Here is a 21,469-nt window from a genome sequence, read left to right on the forward strand (position 1 = left end):
AAAAAATTAAATTGGCATTTGGTTGTAGTAATGACGACACATCATTGAAGAGGGGATATTTTCAGTGGAATCATGATTCGAGACTCCATGTTCCGCACTAGGGGGACTGCAATAAGAAAAATGCAAATAGTGAACTGTAGTGGTTATATAAATACTTTCCCATCTTCATTCAGGTTGTGAACACAATTTAATTTGACATTTCTTTGTTTTTCTTCCCATGAGTTTATTAAAATTAATAAAAGGTGATGTGGTACTTCTTGAAAAGAAATTAGTAAATTCAGATTCATGTATACTCATCTTACCCGTGTAATACACATTTTCATCCCATCCGCTTTTGGTCCATGCTGATTTTCTAGTGTCCTCTCTGGACTGTAGGTCTTTGTAAGCTGACAAGTGCACGGATCGTTATTACACACCTCTTATTACATATAGAAACTAAGATAAGATTAAACTATACAATACATTCAAAATAAAATGTATACTGCATCTGCTGGTCATCTTACCTAGAGTTTCACAGCGTATTAAGTAAAAAGATCAGTAACAAGACAAAATGTATAGGTTTAGCAGTCCAGTACTAAATACAATTAATAGAACAAACAGAAAAACGGCTTATAGTCTTACATAATACTTACCCCAAAGGTGGTGCACCACATATAACTCTCCAATCTGAGAAAAGAATCCACCCACAGCCTCCTGATTTTCCTGGCGATGCCTGATAGCACGAGCCCTGATGGCATAGAAAATAATACTTGGAGTAGAGGTTGAAGAATGGTAAGAAAAAATAATGTATAAGATAGATGGATAAAATCTCTATCTGAAGAGAAGACTGAAAGAATTATTTTGTAAAACTGGATGTTAAAGATTTTTTTTTTCTTATGGTGCATATACACGGTCAGATTTGTTGATCGATGAACGATTTGAGACTATTAAAATTAATGAAATCGTCAAAATCTGACTGCAAACAGTCGATGTCAGAGATAGATATCTGACATGCGGGAACGCGCATCGTTCGTTGATGCATGCCCTACATGTCAAAGATATGAACAATTTTTACAATCGTTATCGTTCATATCCGATAAGAAATCCGACCGTGTGTATGCAGCATTAGAGTGGACCATTCACTTTTGAAATTGTATTGTTTTCAGTATAGCACAAACTACTTATAAAGCATACCTAGTTTTCTTGGGAAAAATAATATATATATATACATACATACACATACATACACACAGGATCCATAGGGTATCCACAGGATACCTTGGGGTATAGGTGATGGCTGTAGTCATCAGGCACCACAAAGTTATTTTTCATCTCCCAGGATGCACTGGGGTCCCTCTCCTATACTCTGCCCCCAGGCCAGGGCACCTTCAGTTTAGTCTGTGCCCGGCACGGAGTCGGGTCACTATTCAGAAGGGGGCTGTTTAACACAGCCCCTGAAGATTTCTTGCTACAAGCTTAGAGTGGATATCACAGATGTCCGTACGGCCGCTCCTCCACCCCTCCGTCACCAGGACGCTGGTACTGATTCGGGGATCCTGGCAGGATTCTGGGGCCTCAGCTAGCGGAGACCCCGGAGGATCCCTGTACTGTGGCCGGCTTCATGGGAGTTAAAGGTAAGCAGCGGTTACCCGCCAATTCACAGTCTTATTGTCCCCAGGGTAGGGGGTTCCTTGGGGACAGCCTACAGTGGGACCAGGCACTGAGTCCTGCGTACCCACTGGTCCACCAGGAACATAGGGCTGGAGCTGGTGCGGACGCTCCAGCATCCCGGGGGGTTAATTGCAGGCCAGGGGAGAGCGCCTTCCCGGTCACACAGCCGGCGCCTCCCCCGCTGCTCACAGCGCCTTTCCACAGCGGTCTGGCTGGCTGTGGCAGCGTTCCTCCCCCGGGCCTGCCTCCTCTGAATTGCTGGCGGCCATTTTCTATAGGCAGAACACTGGTCTCCTTGGTGGCTACGCGGTCTGGGTCCCTCAGCATACCTCTCGTCAATGATAAGGTCAATGTGTGCAGCACTATTCCTACCAGACTGTCTGTGTAGTTGATTATAGTGCCATTATGCAGATGTGTGCATTATGTGTGACTTTAATATGCTAGCGCTGGCGGTCTGTACTTTTTCTGTCAGTCAGACTACATAACAATATCCTTTTCTGTTTTTCTGTAGCCCTCACAACAAGTGTTGTCAGGGTACTTAATATACCTCACATTTGTATATATACTTATTGTGTGGTTTGTCAAAAAAGTGCCCACTTCCTTCATTGCTATGGCAGTCAGTGAGGATGCAGTGTATGTTTCCACCCCAGTCCTGCTGTCCTGTAATATCAGTCGCATATACATATTAAGAGGCTGCTTTCGATGTCAGTCTCGTAGCTTCCTGGTTTTCGGCTGCTGCTGTGTCAGCTCGCCGTTCCTTATGGCTGCGCTCTTGAGGAGCAGACGTGGACTCTAACAAAGGATTAAAGTTTTTGCCTTATAATGGTGAAATCTTGTTTGGTCCGGATGGGACAAGATTATGGATACGTTGGCAGAGGCTAAGTATGAGTGTCTGCCTTCATTATATATTACTTCTGGATCCTGGACCTCGTCCTTTCGGCCCCAATGTAAGCCTACGGGTCAGCCCTTTCCTAGGCAGACAGTCCTCAAAAACTGCCAAGCCCAAGCAGCGGTCCTGGAGTACAAGTCCTCAGCCGGACGGGACGGGCTCCCCTTGAGGGATCCCAGGGTGGGAGGCAGACTTCTTCAGTTCGCCCAGTGCTGGTGTCAGACCACCACAGACACTTTGGTAAGAGAAGTGGTCTCTCACGGGTTCGTCCTCTTCTTACGCAGAAGGCCTTCCCATCAGTTTTTCTGCGCAGGCCCTCTGTCAGACTATGGCAAGGCAAATATATCAAGGGAGTGGGAATGGGAAAAGAGAACGCACACAGGTAAATAAGGAATGTATACCCAATGGGATAAATGTAAAAATAATTTCTATGGTTTTAATGTGGGTGACTGAGGTGCTCCCTGGGAGTAACTAGTTTATACTGAGAAGAAGAAAAGAAAAAGAACAACTCCCTAGTTTGGGGCACACTGAGTCATATATTATTATTAACAATTAACTTTTATTATTATATATAAAAAATTAATTAGTTGGAACTCTGAAAACAAACTTATTTTTTAAACCTTGAAAAAGACAGAGAGTTATACCATCATATAATGTGGAGTATGCTCACACATCTGCTAATTGTACATGTGAAGATAAATATTAGGATTGCTTCTCAAAGTATTCACTATGTACATGCAGATGGCGAAAAATGCAGAAATATTAAATCAATATAAATAAAAATATGAAAAAAATGTATTGTGAGCAAATCAAAAGTGCTTGTGCAACATAATATATTTGCGGTTTGCAAACAGACATTTATAACGTGAAACAATCATGAAAAATAAATAAATATAGTGATATTCAAAAAAGACATGAATAGCAGCAATTTGTTAATAAAGTGCTAGTGCTTTGCAATCCATTGCATGTATACCTGAGCAGAAAAACACACACATAAATAGCAGCAATTTGTCAATAAAGTGCTAGTGCATTGTAATCCATTGCATGTATACCTGAAAGCCGTATGCAACTGTATAATGGAATATGTGAATGCTACATAAATATGTGAATGCTACATAAATGATTCCTGGAAAACAGAGTCAGGAATGTGCATACCTTCTAATTCTATATATAAGTCACATTCTGGAAAAGCACATAAGATAACATCAATTGCTGTTAGTAAATATGACTATGTCAAGGTGAAAATGCAGTAATATTAAACAGATGTCACCATTCAATAATTATATAATATAATGACAGATAATTGCCATAACACCATGGACATTATAGTTCTAAATTAATAAACTATAATAGCATGAGGCGTCCCTCTGCATAAACCTTTTAATGGTATGCCCCTGATTAAAGTGTGCTGAGCAGGCCGTAGCTAGGGTACCACAGGTCAGGGGGCGCTGTTTGGGCCTGTCAAATTTCTGTTTATTATCATTCTTGCTTGTATCTTCCTCTTATTTCATCCCTAGCATCTCCTAGCCTCTCCCATCTCTTCCCTGGCACTTCCCCATGAGGCCATGGCCCATTTTTGGGTGCATTCTGTCCCTTTGAAAAATGAGGGGGGCGCCAATGCTCTTTCTGGCACAGGGCACCAAAGAGTCTAGTTACGGCTGTAGTGCTGAGAAACAGACAATAGTGCCTGTGCACTTAGAGGAACATAGATCTGCTTTTTACCAGTCTTGTAATTGCCATTGGACTGGAAATGAGAGTCTATGTCCCAGGGCACAGTGAAGAAACAATAGAGTACTTTCTCTGCTGTCAGTGGGGGCAGTACACTCACCCTTTTACCATAGCATTGCAGCGTTAAAGTGTTTAGCCGGCAACTGATGAGAGTCTCATGAGGGAGAAGAAATAGTACTGGTCAGCACAACAGCGGGGAAAAGGTATGTGTGCCGCGAACTGATGTCTGTGCTGTGAGGAGTTCCATTATACGGTTGCATACGGCTTTCAGGTATACATGCAATGGATTACAATGCACTAGCACTTTATAGACTATGACAAGGCCCTACAAATCCAGAGAGCAATACAATCCTTGCTTCTAGCAGGAGTCATGGTACCTTTCCCGTGCCCTCAGGGAGGAATGGGTTATTACTCCACTCTCTTTCTGGTTCAGATACCGAACGGAGCTTATCGGCCTATCCTCTATCTCAAGTTCCTGAACAAATTTCTCAGGGTACCTCGGTCCTGGATGAGAACACTACGCTCCATTGTACTGGCTATGGAACCTGGGGTTTTTATGGTGTTGCTGGATATTCAGGATGCATACCTGCAAATTCCAATTGCTTCCTCTCACCAGCTTTTTCTCAGGTTTGCTATACAGCACCAACATTTCCAGTTTCGGGCTCTGCCGTTTGGGAAACACACGAGGTGCAGTAAAGAGGCCAAAGTTATATCTGTCCTGGCGGCCCATCTGTGGCCGCAGGGTTTCCGTCTAATGCCTTACCTGGATGACCTCTTGCTGTTGGCAGCGTCTCCAGAAGTACTCCATCTCCGTCTGCAGCTACCTATGTCTGTGTTTCAGACATGCTCCATCTGGGAGCTCTGTTGGATTTACAACAGCAGAAGATCTTTCTGACCACAGAAAAGATCTCCACTTTGCAGACGCAAGTACACAGATGCCTAAGCAGTCGCCGAGCGTTAATCCACTCAGCTCTGCAGATGCTGGGATCCATGGTATTGACATTTCACATGGTGGAATTTGCCAAGTGTGATTCCAGGCCTCTGCAGAAATTGATCCTCAAGGTGGAACGGATTATCCCATCGGATAAAAGCATGTACAATCGGTGGACAGCAGTGGAGTCTGCCCTTCACATATTGGAACTTCGGGTGGTCTTCAGGGCCCTCTAGCAAGCCAGACTCATACTTAACAGAAAGCCCGTGCAGGTTCGGTCAGACTACGCCACGACAGTGGCTTACAACAACCGTCAAGGAGGAACTCGTAGTCATGCAGCAATGACAGAGGTGTCACACATTCTGACATGGACAGAAGGCAATCTCCCAGCCATATTGGCAGTGTTAATACCAGGAGTACTCAACTGGGAAGCGCACTTCCTCAGTCGTCAAGACGTGCATCCAGGGGAATGGTCTCTTCACCAAGAAGTGTTTCAGCTCCTAATGGACTAGTGGGGCCTTCCTGTAGTAGACCTTATGGCCTCCCGACACATTCATAAGCTGCCTGTGTACGGGTTCAGAACTACAGACGCAGAGGCTCTCTTGGTAGATGCTCTGTCAGTACGGTGGACCTTCCAGTTTGCGTACTGTTTCCTCCATTCTCCCTTCTTCCTCGAGTACTTAAAAAGTTCAAGCAAGAGGGAGGCACGATCCTGCTTGTGGCTCCAGCGTGGTCCAGAAGTCACGGCTACTCAGATCTTCTGATTCTCTATGTCGACACTCCGTTGCTGTTGCCTCAACGTCCGGACCTGTTGTCTCAAGGTCCTTGCTTTTACCCGGACCTGGGTCGTCTGTCTTTGACGGCATGGCTCTCGAGACATCCCTCCTGAGGTCCAAAGGCTTTTTCCTGCTCTGTGGTTAACACCGTGCTCAGGGCTCAGAAACCTGCTTCTGCCAGGATTTACCGCTGGCTGTGGCATACCTACTTGAAGGGTGTCGTCCTAAAGCATATGATCCCCAGGTGTTTCGGAGAGCCAGAGTTCTGGCTTTCCTGCAGGCAAGCTTAGATCGAAGTCTCCATCTTGCCTCATTGAAGGTGCATGTCTCTGCACTGTCGGTGTTGTTCCACTGTAGGATTGCTCCTCTTCCTGATATCAGCACCTTTATGCAAGGTGTCCTTCGCATTCAGCCTCCCTTTGTCCCTCTAGTGGCTCCTAGGGATGTGGCTGTGGTCCTGAGGTCTCTCCAGGGACCTCTATTTTGAACCACAGATTTGGGGGCTCTCTCCTGTCTGCCTCAGTTTCTGATTTTTCACCAGGATGGGGCGGGGCTCCGGACTCGCCCTGGTTTCCTTCCTAAGCTGTTTATGTAACTCAAGAAATTGGCTATAAAGTTAATAATTCCAATTCAGGATTACTTAACCTCTCACCTGGAACACTGGCTTGGGTATCAATACATAGAGGATGCGCTGAGTCCACTTTCTATCTTGAACTTCAAGGAACATTAGAGCAGCTTAAGCACAAAGTACACCTTCCATAAACTTCACATTAGAGCCGATACAAACAACTGGAATTGGCCCTGGAACTAGGCATGTTCCACCTGAGCGGCCGCACAAGGGCGCCACCTACAGTGGGCGTGATGATTTTCCACCGCTATTTTCCCTGTTTGATAGCAGCCTGACCCTAACCGTCACTGGGTGTCTCCAAGAAACATTCCGACTGCCCACCCAGTTTCCTTCGGCTTTAGGACACACCCACCCGCGGCCGCCACCCTATACTAAGCCACCACTCCCAGCCAGCCAGGACTGGGCAGTGCTGGGGGGTGTGACATCATACGCCATCCCTGCCTGCAAAGTCTCTGGTGGCAGTGGACGTTACTAGTGGTTGGGCTGCTGCTAGCGGGCAGACGGTAGCTGTACGCGGCCACGGAACAGTAAGCAGACTTGGAGCACACTGAGGTCGGTCAGGTGGACACCAGTGTCGTGACCCCAGGACGGAGGAGACTGACCGCTGGCCCAGAGACTTGGGGAGTGCTGACTCTGACTGCGTCACACTCGCAGCCTGAGCCTACCAGTGCCCTGAGAGAATAAAAAAAGTAAAACCGTGCTCTTTGGTCAGGAGGGGTGGGAATGTGTCGCTACTCAGTGTGGTGTTCAGTGGTGAAAGATGGGGGAAGGGAAGAAAAAAAAATGTATTGGAAGGGGGTTATATGGGTACAAGGGGTGGGTATGGGGATATATGAGTGCTGCACCGTTTGCAGGAATATCTAGTCCTGCTGTATTAAGGCTAGAAATAGGAGAGGGGTGCGCTCTATAAGGAGGGTGGTTACAGGGATGGAGAGCCAAGGACGCGGGTAGGAGGTGGGGGTAGATGTTATGAGAAACAAAGTAGGCATAAAACAAAAGTAGGGGGCCAAACAGTTTAAGACACAATGCTGCTCCGGATGGCAGTATAATATATAGTCCTGGATGAACATTCCCACTGTTAGTATGTGCAAGTCATACACTCCCTTTTCTCATCAGCACCCAGCCATTATATACCTAACACATTGTTTAACAGTGGGAATATTAATCCATGACTATATATTATACAGCCATCCAGAATTGCGTCTTCCCAATAAATGGTTTGACCCCCTACTTTTGACTCCTGTGTTTTCTGTTTCCTGTGAATTTATTTATTTAATTAAAAGATAGGAAATATATTAATTTTGTTTAGTTATAAAAAGAAGTGGGGGAGGGGCACTCCAACATTTCTCGCACAGGGTGCTAGTATACCTGGAGCCGGCCCTGTCTGGATCCATCACCGCAAACACCACTTTGGAGGCAGCCATTTTTCCTGCTAGGTTACACTTCAGCCTTACCACAAATCTGGACTGCAGAGGGATTAAAAAGGTTTCTACACATAAAGATATCAAACTCCAACACAGATATCCGTGAAAGAAACAAATTCCCATATAATCTGAAATTTTATTACAGCCAGCTATAAAGTTTTATACAAGCCTAAATAAAATCCTCTAAACTCCAACTCAATTTGAACAGAATTGAAATGAATCCGTGATCCTTGCAGAAGCAATGCATAGCAAAATCTTCACTCAGCACAGCGGCTAAAGAAAACATCTACAAAATCTATACCAGGTGATACATGTTTCCCTGAAATCTACAATCTATATATATCACCAACATTCAATACTGGCGGACCTGTGGACAGAGAGGGTCCTGCCTACATAACTGGTGGGAATGCCCTGTACTATCCGGATTCTGGGATGAACTATTAGGTGATCTAAAAGATACATGCAGCTCTGAATGTGTGTGCATGTACGCAGATTTTACGTACACTTTTCTTTGCCAGAAAATGCGATTATTTTGTGTAAAACTCTGCATCAACTGCTAGGTGTTAATAGAAGTTAGAAGTAAAAAGTCCAGTAGAAATGAATTAAAATAGACATTTCAAAGAAAATAAATGCTTTACTATTTAAAAATTGTGGAAAATATTCTAACTCACCAATTGTTTCCCCATTCAATCATTGTTCCTGGCTGTAAAGTAAACAGGAAAAAAAGATGAGAATGAAGCATTATGATGTCAGCGTGCCCCAATGCTGCAAACATTAAAAAAAAAAAAAATGTAACTTCTCACTATTTTATTTTGAACTCATTACACTAAGGGGTAAATTTACTAAAGTGAGAGTTTTTAGAAGTGGAGATGTTGCCCATACCAACCAATCAGATTCTACTTAACATTTAACTAGCAGCTTTTAGAAGATAATAGCTAGAATGTGATTGGTTGCTATGGGCAAAATCTCCACTTCTAAAAACTCTCACTTTAGTAAATTTACCCCTAAATATCCATGAATTTGTCTTTTTTCCAAAAAGTATATTGTAAATAATAATAAAAAAGTTCCCGACTACCATCTCTACAAGTATGGCACAAAAGTCTCTCCGCACATCTATCCCTATAAAAAAAAAAAAAAAAAAAAAAAAAAAAGACATCCTATACTTAAAAAACTGACCTTAAGTCTGTATGTGCGCAGTTCGTATATGTTGGGTCCTTTACGAGGTACTGGCTCATTCCAAAAACTGAACTCGAGGAGGAGCTGGTTTCTGCGGGAGAGCAGCATACGACTACGTTCCTCACGGAAAGCCAGATAATCCTGCAAAAGAAGGAAACCTGCTCTGCATAACTAGAATTGGAAAGCTGATCACATGCATGTTCTATAAGAAGGAAAAACATTTATTTCTTTTATTTAGCTTTATTTGTAGGACGCCACATGTGGTCCAAAGAGCCGTACAGAGGGCATATGACAAGACAGTAAATGGTAACACACAAATACAATAAGCTATACAGCAGGGGTGGCCAGACTTTTGGACTCAGTTATCTACTTATAAAGCTAAAAACCTTTCGTGCCGAAAAAGGGGACGTGGCATGCAAAAAGGGGACGTAACCTCGCAGCAAGGGGCGTGGGTTCTGTCCTGCCGAAATCACACATTGGCCCCCACAAAAAACCCACGCACACTGGTCGCTACAGAAAAAAAACTCAATCACAGAGTCCCCCTCCGAGTATTTTCTATTCTCTGCTCCCTCCCCTACAGTAGTTAACTTACCTGTTTTCCTCCTGTAGCAGAGTCTCACTTTAGTCAGTGTTGGTCTCCAGTCCACAGGCAAACATGCTGGCAGTAAGTGGTGCTGGCGGGGGAAAGGGAACCTGAAAGGAGATGGACCAGCCAGGTGCCATCGGGGAAAGGATCCTGGGTGACCACCCTAGTCACATGTCTGGCAGCCGAGAGACATGCAGATGATACTCCCCGGCCGTTCAGTTTGTCAGCAACGCAGGGTGCAGATGGCACCCTGCCCTCGGCCCAGCTCGCCCCTGGCCTCAGCCAATAAGAATCAGTCTGATTACATTTGACTATTGCGGTCATAGTGACAGCCGCGGCTTCAGTTCGCCGTAACAGCCAATGAGAATCAGTGTGCTGGTAATACACCTGACCGCAGATAGTACATGTCAGCTGTGGCTTCAGCTTTGGTGCAGCAGCAAATAAAAATCTTCTCGACTCTTACTGGCTGCTGCTGGCTGCTCCCGGACGTCCACCACGATCGAACAGGCGCGTGTCCATGGTTGACCGGTAGATTGCGATCAATGCTTTGGCCACCCCAACTACAATGTATACAATTAACAAATAACACTACAACTCTCCACTTAGCTACTGATGCCAGTAGAGCAAGGGGAATATTCATTACAAGCTGAAACCTGTACCCATAGGCTAGAATGCAACTAACAGGTTTAGAAGAGGCACTGCAAGAGGATATGAAGGAAAGAGTAGTAGATCATGAGACAGTAGTGAGGAGGGCCCTGCTCATAGGAGCTTACATAGTAAAGGGTCAGAGAGACAAATGGATGACACAGGGGAGCTGAGAGCAGGAAGTAAGAGTGGATGAGATGGAGAACGAAAGAGGGTGAGGTGAACTTTATGGCAACATGATAAGTAGTAGGCTGGTATGCCTTTATGAACAGGTGTGTTTTCGGCACCTGTTTGAAGCTATGCAGATAAGGGGATAGTCTGGTAGAATGAGGGAGAACATTCCAGTAATGGGGGACAGTTTGGGAGAAAGAGTAGAATCAAAACCAAGGTGAAGAGAAAACTATATTTAGCGTACGTAAATAAAGTATTGAGAGTGATACCCTTATACTGCGTATTTTCAAATTCATACAGAGATCTATAACATTGTCATCGCTCATTACCTTGTTATTCCGCAATTTATTCATACAGTCCATTAGTGCAGGATATCCCCCAGAGAATCGCCATAGATGCACTGAAAGGAAAACCAGTATTTAACTAGCAACAGTGCCAATACCCTCCCACAAAGCCTGCACTCACCTGCTTGGTCCTGCTCCCCATACCATGTATTCCAATTACCCACTAGGTCACATGGGTAATCTGGGTCCTGATGCAGCTTGGGTAACACCTCCTCTCTTCACATAGCAGGAGACATGTAAAGGCAAATATGGGATACATGGATGTAAATGCAAGTCTCATAACATGGGAATATCTTATATTCAATGTTATACACACGTGCGCACACATTGGTAAACATGAACAGTTTCTCATGGGAAAATCACAGTGGGCGGAATTCAATTGATTAAGCGGTCCGGATCTCCCGTCTAAAGTGACAGGAGATCGCAGGCCGCCATTCAATTGCTGCCGTTCTTCGCGCTGATCGCGCCCATAGAGGTCAGGTTTAGCCGCGTAAAGCAGCTAAACCCGACCAAAGTGCTGGGCGCGATTGCGAAAAGTGATGTTTGGGCGCCCAAACATGTCACTTTTCGCACATTTCAGCTCTCATCCCCCAGGGGCTGCGAGCTGAAATGTAGCGCTTGGCAGCTGATCACGCCCGACAGGAGCAAGAATAGAATAGCTCCGTCGGGCGCGATAGGGGATGAAAACAATTGAATTCCGCCCATTGGCTTCTGGTGAAAACATAACCAAGACCGGTCACCAGAGACTACACACAAACATGATGGTAAGGGAGGGTCTGGCCAGTATGGAACTATGGGCCTGATTCAGATGTTAACAGTATTGCACAGCCACAAGGAAGCACCTGTGCATACCGTCCAGCAAATATTTAAATACTGCAGGAAGTAAATGCCTCCTGACAGCAATAGCGCACCCGTAGATGCTGCATTGGATAACCAACAGTCGCGATGGCAACAGCACCGGCCAGTCTTAGTAAGCTGAAGCTTACTCAGACTGGCAGCTTGCGAGGGTAGGAAATCTGCATCCACCAACGCAGGCCCTGACCTGAGCACTCCCGGAAAAAGGTGATCAAACTTTGTTTAATACAACACCTCAGCGCATCAAAAGTAAAGCTGCCAACAGAGGAGACACTAGGGTACCTTAAACCCCTAAACAAAAATAAGTGACAATAGTAATAACATGTGTGACCACCTTGTGGCGCTAGTGTGGCTTAGTTTAGCGCCACACGGTGGTCACACATGTTATTACTATTGTCACTCCCGGAAAAAGGGTGACGCCTCCGGTTGCCGGGAGCGCTGCCCAGGCACACCCCTGCTCCACCCCCAAATGTTGCAGCATGTCAATAAGGCTGCGGCTTGGGGGCATCTGTGAGCGAGATCACAGGACCCTGCACATGCGCAGAATGGTTCATGCACAGTTTTCTAAATATCCCAAAACTGCGTTAATACCCTCACTAGCCTCCGCACCTGAATCGGACCCTAAGTTTTAACTGCTAAAAGTGCTGATACTGTACATCTATAGGAATAGAAGTAGCGAGAGAGCTGCGTAACTGTGGCTGAGCCCCCTCAAAACTTGGTGAATTGTTCTCTGTAAAGTTATTTCTGAATAATGTACCTGTGTGTTGGCAGACTTCAGCTGAAATTAAGTTGAAAGAAAAATGCTAATAGTCATTGTTACCCTTTCCATGTAGGATTTCTTTCTTATTTTCTGCTGGCTGCTTAAGTTTCACAAGCTGCGTTGGAATGGTATAATCTGAGTTTATTGGCGTCATTAATATGTAGTTACAGGCCGATGTCTGATTAACTCAGGATATTGCTACATCAGTGCATTCATTTCAGAGAGGACACAATATCGTTCATACTTCATACTATGCAAAGGAATGGGTATGACGTCCCAGCGGCTAATCATATCACGACGCTGGAAGCCCAAAGGATGAAGATGCAGACAGGGGTGGTAAATATGCTAATCCTACCCCTTTCCCCCCCCTCTCTCTCCCTTAGTGGTGCCTAACCCTCACCTCCCCCTTCCTACGCCCTAAACCTAACCCTTTCGGGGGGGGGGGGGGGGGGGGGGTTACCTAACCTGCCTCCTGGGGTACCTAAGCCTAACCCTCACCGATGGGTGCCTTACCCTTTGTTCGGGATGCTGGCTGTTGGGAATTCGTCGTCAGGCTAGAAATAGGGGTCGGGATTTCAACGCCTATCTTTAGTCCCGGGTCGGGATTCTGACGTTGGGATTCCGACGTCTCTATGCAAAGCTATCTGTGTGCTTATATATAGGAAAAACAACAAGAGCAGCACAGGTCCCCACACACAGCACAAGACCGGATACTCACGTCAGTCTGTTATAAGCATCCAGGCATTCTGGCTTCACATTATGAACTGTAAATAAAAAGGGCAGCAAGTTACCTTTTAGTGCAAAGCTCATTCTAAGATTAGGGGCATCTGATTGCTTTATTATATCTGCATCACACCCTCTATAAAAACCATATCAATATCAACACAGCTAAACTTGAATTGGAGTAAGCAGTGAAAGCATTTAAACAGCAAGTGTAATAGTGTATTCAAACAGTGGGCCTGATTCAGAGTTGTACACTAATGCAAATCATTTGCGAATTTTGCAGCTTAGCAATTGCTAAAATGTGCTGATGCATCAGCCGGTGGAATGTGTACTGATACGCCTACTGGAGCCCTCGCAGCTGCCCACAACTGTGTACACAAATGCAGCATTGGACGCAGATCCTGAAAACATCAACTCCTCAAGTCTATGGTCACTCAGAATGGTCGCGGTAACTGAGAGGCTGGAGCTTAGTTCTCTGCATGCGCGATCACAGACGCTGGCTAGTACAGGCCCAAAAAACAGCCCAACATGTACGTGTTTTGGCCGGAACTCCCCATAACCACCCACAAAACTGTCTCTTCCTGTCAATCAAATGCGGGTGAATCCTCACGGTGAGCTCGATAGCAATTAATTTGCAGCATGTGCACAATACGGCTGTGACGCATGCACAGACCGTCGATAATCACTCAACTGCTTGAAAATCGGCATAGCGTTCAACTCTGAATCAGGCCCAGTAACAATCACATCGATAAGCTTATTATATGAAGACCCTTGCACTTTTTCCCGTCCCACTTATCCTATACTAAACAGAGTTACACAATCTAAAAACTTTATTTTTTATTATTATATCCTAATGTCCTCTCAATTTCCACCCAATTTAATAACGGAGCATGGAGAACTTACATTGAATTTTGTACAGGCCACTGGTCTCCTTTTTAGACAGCAAGGTTGAATGTGCATCTTTGCGAGGATCCACCTTTCGCACAAAAAGTGACCGCAGCCAGCTGCTCTCTCTGGAATCGGATGAATACCTGACATGAGAAATTGTAGCAAGTAGTGTTATGCCATTAGAAGGTGCCAGTTCACTATTTGCCTTACACTATTCTAAAAGCGTGTTACACACAGAATTGAAATAGCACAACTGTGCAGTAACCCATTATGGGTCATATTCAATTTGAAGCGAACAAGCCATTATCAGCGATAATTTATCGCCGATGATGTCATTTTTGCCTATTTTCATTATTCCCGTATGCAATTTTAAAGACTTTTCGCTGGTGTGAAAAGCCTTTAAAAAAAAAAAAAACGGGGATAACTTTTCACTACTGAATAGGTGGCGAAAAAAAGTGCAGAATTGGGTTTAGGGGCGCAGGCTAAAAAAAAAAAAAAAATAGCCTGCACCCCTGGGAGAGTCCCCTAAAAAAGATCTGCGTCAAAAAAAGTTTTTTGTTTTTTTTAAAAATCGGGACACCCCAAAAGATAAAGTTTAAATTTGGGGTGAAAAATAAATAAATATGGGGAACAAGTTTGAAAGTAACGAAATTAATTCAGGAGGGGTTCCCAAGTATGCGGCAGGTGTTTTCTTCATTGCGGGTAGTAGCGGCAGGTGCATTTTTGAAGAATTTTAAAAATATGCTTGCACCCATTTTCATGTACCCCAAATTTGATGCACCTAGTTTTTCTTAAAAAACAAAAAATCTAAGTGCTCTTCTTCACCCCTTCTTCCCTGTTGAAAAAGAAAACACCTGCCGCAGGCAGGGGAAAGTGGCTGGCCAAACGGAGGCGTTCCCAAAGGAACGCCTGCCGTTTGGGGGCGGCCCCACTGACATCACGAGTGATGTTAGTGGGTGAGCTTCTGGCTCTATCAGAGCCGAAAGCTCACTGGGGCTTGCGGGAATGAGACCCTACCACAAGGGTCTCGTCGCAAGCCCGATGGTCGCAATCATCACCTGGCCGCTCGCAAAAGTTGTGGGTGGTCACCCGCAGCTATGCGAGCAGCCAGGAGGCCGGATTTTTTTTAAAAAGCGGCCGCCCTGATTCAGAGCGAGCGCACGCTTTTTGTTTGCGGCTCTGAATCAGGCCCTCTGTCCTCAAGGCACCTTAACAGTCCAGGTTTTAAGGATATCCATGTAGTGCAGGGGTTCCCAAACTCGGACCACAGCCTTGAGATCAGAGTTTGGGAACCCCTGCACTACTGTATTTATTCTTTATTTTTCTGAAACAATGTTGCAGCAATATGTACATAGTTACACCTGGTGATAGAGTGCAACTGTTCAATTGAATTAGACAAAAAAAAAAACTCATAGGAAAAAGAAAAACCTTGCTATAGGAGTCTTATTAAATAATAGAAAATAGAAGATAAAAAAATATATATTGCAGAAACTAATATGTACACAAGTAAAATTGATTAAATAGAATTACATTTAATGTAGCATATTTTAGCAGAAACTTCTAAAAAGAATTCATCACAATTTAAATGGGTACATTTATTTATATTGTGCCTTAGTTGCAAGTCATCATATAGCAATAAACTACATATATTTAAATAACAAAGGGCCTGATTCAGAGCCGGTCGCTATTTGCGCTCGCTCGTCCAGAAAATAGGGGTGGCTATTCAAATGAACCGTTCGCTGTTTGCGGTCTCTAGGTCTGAACGAGCGAACAAAACTTGCGGTCGTTTTTTGGGAAACTACGCCCCCTGTCCGCTCGCATCCTACGTCATGTCCGCTATTTATTAGATTAATCGAGTACATCGAACAGGGTATGAACTGCTCGCTATTCTTGTGGTTGGTTTTTGCTACCACAATTTTGCGAGCAGTTCTGGCTATAAAATAACCCAGTGACGTGGTCAATGACGCTGCTGTTTTAAATATGCACACCCATAAAACGCCCGTTTTGACCTTTAAGCACGCCTGCGATCGGATCTCCACTCCCCGTTTTCAAGCACCTTCCCCTGTTACCACCCATATACGCCTCATTCTGTCACTCAAATTAGCAGGCATTCGCTATTTTGCGAGCACATGAATTTCGGCCGCACTGACTGGTTCGCGCATGCGTATAACGATCCGTACGCATGCGCAGTTGGGCAAACATCGCTCGGAGCGAACGAGCTGCCACTTACGAGTGGCTCTGAATCAGGCCCAAAGAGTGCTAAATCCAGACATAACAGGTTGAGCCATTACAGATGTGTTCTCATACTGTACATCTAACCATCAATACGCCATGTAGCGGGACTTGTATAGTATTAGTGAGCCGCCGGGTCCTGTTCTATTCTGCTAGTGTAGGGCACCGAAACTTGATCTAAGTCACAATGTGCTACGACTACGAAGCACCAGAAGACTGTGCAGAATAATTTGGTATGCCACACTTGTATATCTGTGTGCACCAGAGTCTGTATGTGAACCACAACTGAACTTGGAATGAAAGAAGCTGCGACCACTACATTGTAGCACTTTGTATACAGGTTCAGAGACTCAGGGCCTCATTTATCAAAAAGTTTTATCGATCACGAGTGAGAAAACTCATTGCGTATGATAAATGGTGCTCCAGCCAATCACCTCCCAACTATAATTTTTCAAATAGATGACAGTTGGGAGCGGATTGACTGGAGCACCATTATTATATTATTATTTATCACTCGTTGTGAATGATAAAACTTGTTGATAAATGAGGCGCCCTCAGTTGCACACAGATATACAAGTGTTGCATATCAAATTAATCAGAACAATCCCCTGGTATGTCTTAGTCACAACGCATTGCGACAAACACTTTCTAGAAAAAAAAAAAAAAAAGAAAAGAGGCCTGACACTAGCAGGTGAGTTGCATGGGACCGGTGACTCACTCACGCCAGACAAGTCGCACTGCGTGATGTAATGAGGCTAGATGTATGAGGTCACATCTGTATTCTACTGAAACCCCTCCTGCCCGCACACCTTCTAAATTATGCATAACAGGTAATCTGTAGCCATACATTTGCCCATCTTGGCATTCTAGAGTCAAGCTACAGTCAGCAAAATAAGCCGTAAAAAGATGGCTGGTGTTAGCAGAGTCTCGCAGGACTTGGAAGGGCTGTTTGGCGCGACTGCAGCAAAGATGTGTGAGGACAAATCTTTATACTGTATATGTAAAAAGTATCAGAAATATTTATTGCCACATAGGGTTAACAGGCCAAGAAATACATATAGCAGCTTAAGCACCATCATACTCATCTGTGTCACTGTGCCAACAAATGGATGACCCGACAGCTATTATATTCCTTGAGAAATGTGCTTTGCACTAAAACAGCTGTCAAGTCATGCATACAGTATGTGGCTGCAGATACACAGGTGAGTATGATGGTGCTTAAGGGCCAAATGAAATATATATCACCAACCAATCAGCTCCAAACTATCATTTCTTAAACACCGCCTGCAAAATGTAAGTTAGAAGCTGATATGCCCCTACATGAGCTGTATTGCTTGGCCTATGAACTCTGGGCCTGATTCAGACCCGCTCGCGAGCGCTGAGCGCTCCCAAGCGGGTCGATGTTGCCCAAGTGCGCATGCGCACGACGGAGATGGCTCCGTCGTGCGCATGCGCGAGACCCGAATAACGACGGCCAAGCCGTCGTTATGGGTCTCGCACCAAAGGGGGCGTGCTGTCGATGGTGATTGACAGCACGCCCCCTTTGGTGGCCGTGGCTGCCCAGACGGAGGCGTTCCCATGGGAACGCCTACCGTCTGGGGCTGGCCCCACTGACATCACTAGTGATGTCAGTGGGAGTGCTTTTGGCACTGATAGAGCCAAAAGCACTCCAGGGCTTGCTGCAGCGAGACCCTACCGCAAGGGTCTCGTCGCAGGCCCGATGGTCTTGACCATCGCGACCATCATTTTGGCCGCTCGCTATAGCTGTGGGTGGTCACCCACAGCTATGCGAGCGGCCAGGAGGCCGCTCCAAAAAGGAGGAGGGACGGCCCTCATTCAGAGCGAGCGCTCTGTTAGAGCGTCCGGCTCTGAATCAGGGCCTCTGTGTGGCAATAAGTATTTTTGATACTTTCTGGATATATATTAAGTTTGAAGGTTGCTGAATTTGTTTGTGACTGGGCTGACTATATATTATATATATGTTAGCATCACGGAGGTGGTGCCATGCCATGGAAGCAGAGGAGCCGGCACTATGCGCTGCTAGAAGGTTACCTTTCACCAGCACCCAGTGGGTGTTTCTGACAAGGTCACATAGGATGCAAATCCTTACTAATAAAGAGAAATAATAATAAAACCCTAATGCTGCCCTAAAGACAACTTACTAAGCTGTTTGAGAGAGAAGGAGCCTTATACTTTTAAGTAAACCTACTGCCAGTCCCTGCATCCCTAGTTAGCACAATTCCATGGTGGCAGTGTTCTCCAGATGGAGGAAAAAAAATACAGTTTTCCACAGATGGGAGAAGGGGGAGGGGGAATTTAAATCCCAGCACTCCTCTATTTTGTGTTAAATTAAATAAAAAGCTACCTCATTACGGGGCTTATATATGAAGCCATTTTTTTACATAAAATTATGCAGAAACTGTAGTTTCTGTATAATTGTATGTATTGTTCCTATGTACTAATGACACAATGCAGGAGATTTCTGTGAAATCTCCAGCAAAGTGCTTATTAGCATTCAGATCGCAGTCCCGATTATTATCAATGGAGACTACGATCTGACCCATATGTACTAAACTCCAAAAAGCAAAGCTTTTCGGAGTTTAACACCGGTAGTTTACAACATCTTCAGATGGTGTAAACTACTGTTTGCCTATGGGTGCTCCACTGGCAGGAGAGAGATCTTTCGATCTCTCCCCTGCAGCCCCTGGCCGGCTCCGGAAGCTGACGCTATGCGTATGCGCAGTGCCAGCTTCCCCCAGGGAAGTTTTTCACTTCTGTGAAAAACTACTCTGAAATGCCGGGGATATAACTCGCAGGGACAGTGGTTACTGCAACCGCTGTCCCTGCGAGTCCCCGGTAGTACATAGTTGGAATATTTTCATTAACAATTAAAATATTCCTGGCAAAATGGATACATAATAATCGTGGTAGTGCTTCGATAATTAGTACATAGACCCCTTAATGCGGTAGATTTTCTAGTTTAAAAAAAAAAAAAGGTAGGCCTTGTTGGACTACCATATTATTCTTACACAATGGAAGAGTTTAATTTAAATCTAGACAATGAGAACTCCTTTCCTTTTCATGCATTTAATCATGAGAAGTTTAAAACTTTTCTGAGGGTTATTGAGCTATAATGTTAGATTATGTGCAGAGTCGTTTGGGTAGGAGGGAGGTTGAGTCAAAAAGTCTTGTGTGAGGAGGAGTTGGGTTCTGATCATAGCTCTACATCAGTGGTTCTCAAACTCGGTCCTCAGAACCCCACAGTTCACGTTTTGTAGGACACCCAGCAGGTGCATTCATTACTCACTGACACATTTTAAAAGATCCACAGGTGGAACTAATTATTTCACTTGTGATTCTGTGAGGAGACCCAGAAAACAAATGCACTGTTTGGGGTCCTGAGGACCGAGTTTGAGAATCTGTGCTCTACATGAATGAGGCTCTGAAGCTGAGACTGATGGGGAGGTGGGTGGCTCGGGCCTTGGGGAGAAAAAAAAAAAAAAAAAGGAGAAAGAAGGTTGCTTGACCCCAAAGAGGGATCAGCCACCAAGAATCAAATGCATCTGTGGCTTCCTGGCAGCAACATCAGACCACCAGCCCAACTGGAAAGCCACGATAGGGTATATGGCCGATTCACAACTGAATGAAGAGCCGCTAAATAACTGAGACGGACTGAATTCACAGAGACGAAAAAACACTCTTTTTAAAGGGCTATTTAATAAGCCGACTTTAATTTTATTTAGTTTAAGAGACAATTTTTCTATTGAATTGAATAAAAACTGGAAAATATAAATGGCTATAAGCATTTTATCCCTCCCCCCCAACAAAAAAAAAGTGACCAGTAGTTACTAGTTTTAAAGTGGAGCAAATAATTAAAAAGTAAACACGACATGGGCACATAAACCTGGATATACCTGTATACTCACAGTGATGAAGCAGCATAAAATGGTATTGCTCAGAAAGAAAACACAACCTTTAACCTCCTCAACCACCAGGCCTTATGAACTGCAAACATGTGAGGCGACCGCTCACATGGGTATGTGATGTTTTCCACACAGAAACTGACTGATTAACTAGTGCCAAACATAATTAGTTAATAAATTTGCTGCTATCCATTGAAAAATCTGAAATATTTCACCTCCCTGATGACTTACCATAGCAAAACAAATACAAAAAAAGTATTTTGCAAAGGAATGTAACAAAATTATTATGTAATTTGTCATATTCAGCCTGAGGACATAGGAATGTAAATATGCAAACACTTGCAAGTGCTTATGAATGTGTAATACACTGCAACTTTACATTCTGCTGCAAACATGTAGCTATAAATATATCATTTCAAATATACATCTGGTGGCTCTAATTGTTCTAAGTAACAATAACTGGCTATAGATGTCGAGATGTATGTGACACAGACCTCCAGCAGCGCAGAAATCAACACCCTCTGCAGTAATGTGCATCTCTGTGGCTGTGGTATTTAAATGAGAATTACTCGCAGCACTCCAATAATGACAGGTGAATGATACGCCTCCCCTCCGACACAGGTATTCCCATGCCCCGCATCTTACCAACACGTCACCTCGGTCACACTTCTCCGTCTTGGCCCGTAGCACTGGCGCAAAGCGGTGATATAGGACGTCCGTGACAGCATGTTTCCAACTTCCCTGGCACAGTCACATAAATGATGAGCCCCAGCAGGTAGCTTATCACGTACGTGCGCACTCCCGCTGTTCTCAGACTCCTGCTGCTGCGCATGTACTGTACACACACTGGGGAAAATGCGCGTCCTTGACTGACAGAGCACAGTGTACTGCTTACTGGCAATGGCAGGCTCAGGTTCTATTACTAGTCATTTAACATTTTTAATAGAAACGTACATTCAGTTTGAGGAATTGACAGCTGTTATGGGTGGTTTTCATTCAATGAACCTGAGTCTGTGGCGCTATATACAATTTGTGAAAAACGTAAAATACACCTGAACCTTGGGCTGCTATTAGAGATTGGGGTAGATGTATGAAAGCTGCACGTTAAGTGCCACTATAACGCTTCCTGCTTCGCCTCTT

General features: G+C 44.6%; 1 protein-coding gene across 1 annotated transcript in view; it reads right to left on the reverse strand.

Annotated features, from left to right (window-relative positions):
• Positions 1-21,139, reverse strand: part of NIPSNAP1 (nipsnap homolog 1) — a 21,475-nt gene extending 336 nt beyond the window's left edge. The window contains exons 1-10 of the mRNA XM_088443528.1: positions 20,975-21,139; positions 14,190-14,317; positions 13,282-13,327; positions 11,070-11,164; positions 10,934-11,004; positions 9,203-9,343; positions 8,698-8,729; positions 633-727; positions 303-386; positions 1-106 (exon numbers count right to left, since the gene is read on the reverse strand). The exon at positions 1-106 is cut by the window's left edge and continues 336 nt beyond it. Of these exons, the coding sequence (XP_088299654.1) occupies positions 42-106; positions 303-386; positions 633-727; positions 8,698-8,729; positions 9,203-9,343; positions 10,934-11,004; positions 11,070-11,164; positions 13,282-13,327; positions 14,190-14,317; positions 20,975-21,057 (840 nt within the window). The 5' untranslated portion in view covers positions 21,058-21,139 and the 3' untranslated portion in view covers positions 1-41. The remainder of the gene's footprint in view (positions 107-302; positions 387-632; positions 728-8,697; positions 8,730-9,202; positions 9,344-10,933; positions 11,005-11,069; positions 11,165-13,281; positions 13,328-14,189; positions 14,318-20,974) is intronic.
• Between the last annotated feature and the right edge of the window lie 330 nt (positions 21,140-21,469).

The sequence above is a fragment of the Taudactylus pleione genome, unplaced genomic scaffold (genome assembly GCF_031769625.1).
Source record: "Taudactylus pleione unplaced genomic scaffold, aTauple2 ptg000330l, whole genome shotgun sequence".
Taxonomy (NCBI): Eukaryota; Metazoa; Chordata; class Amphibia; order Anura; family Myobatrachidae; genus Taudactylus; species Taudactylus pleione.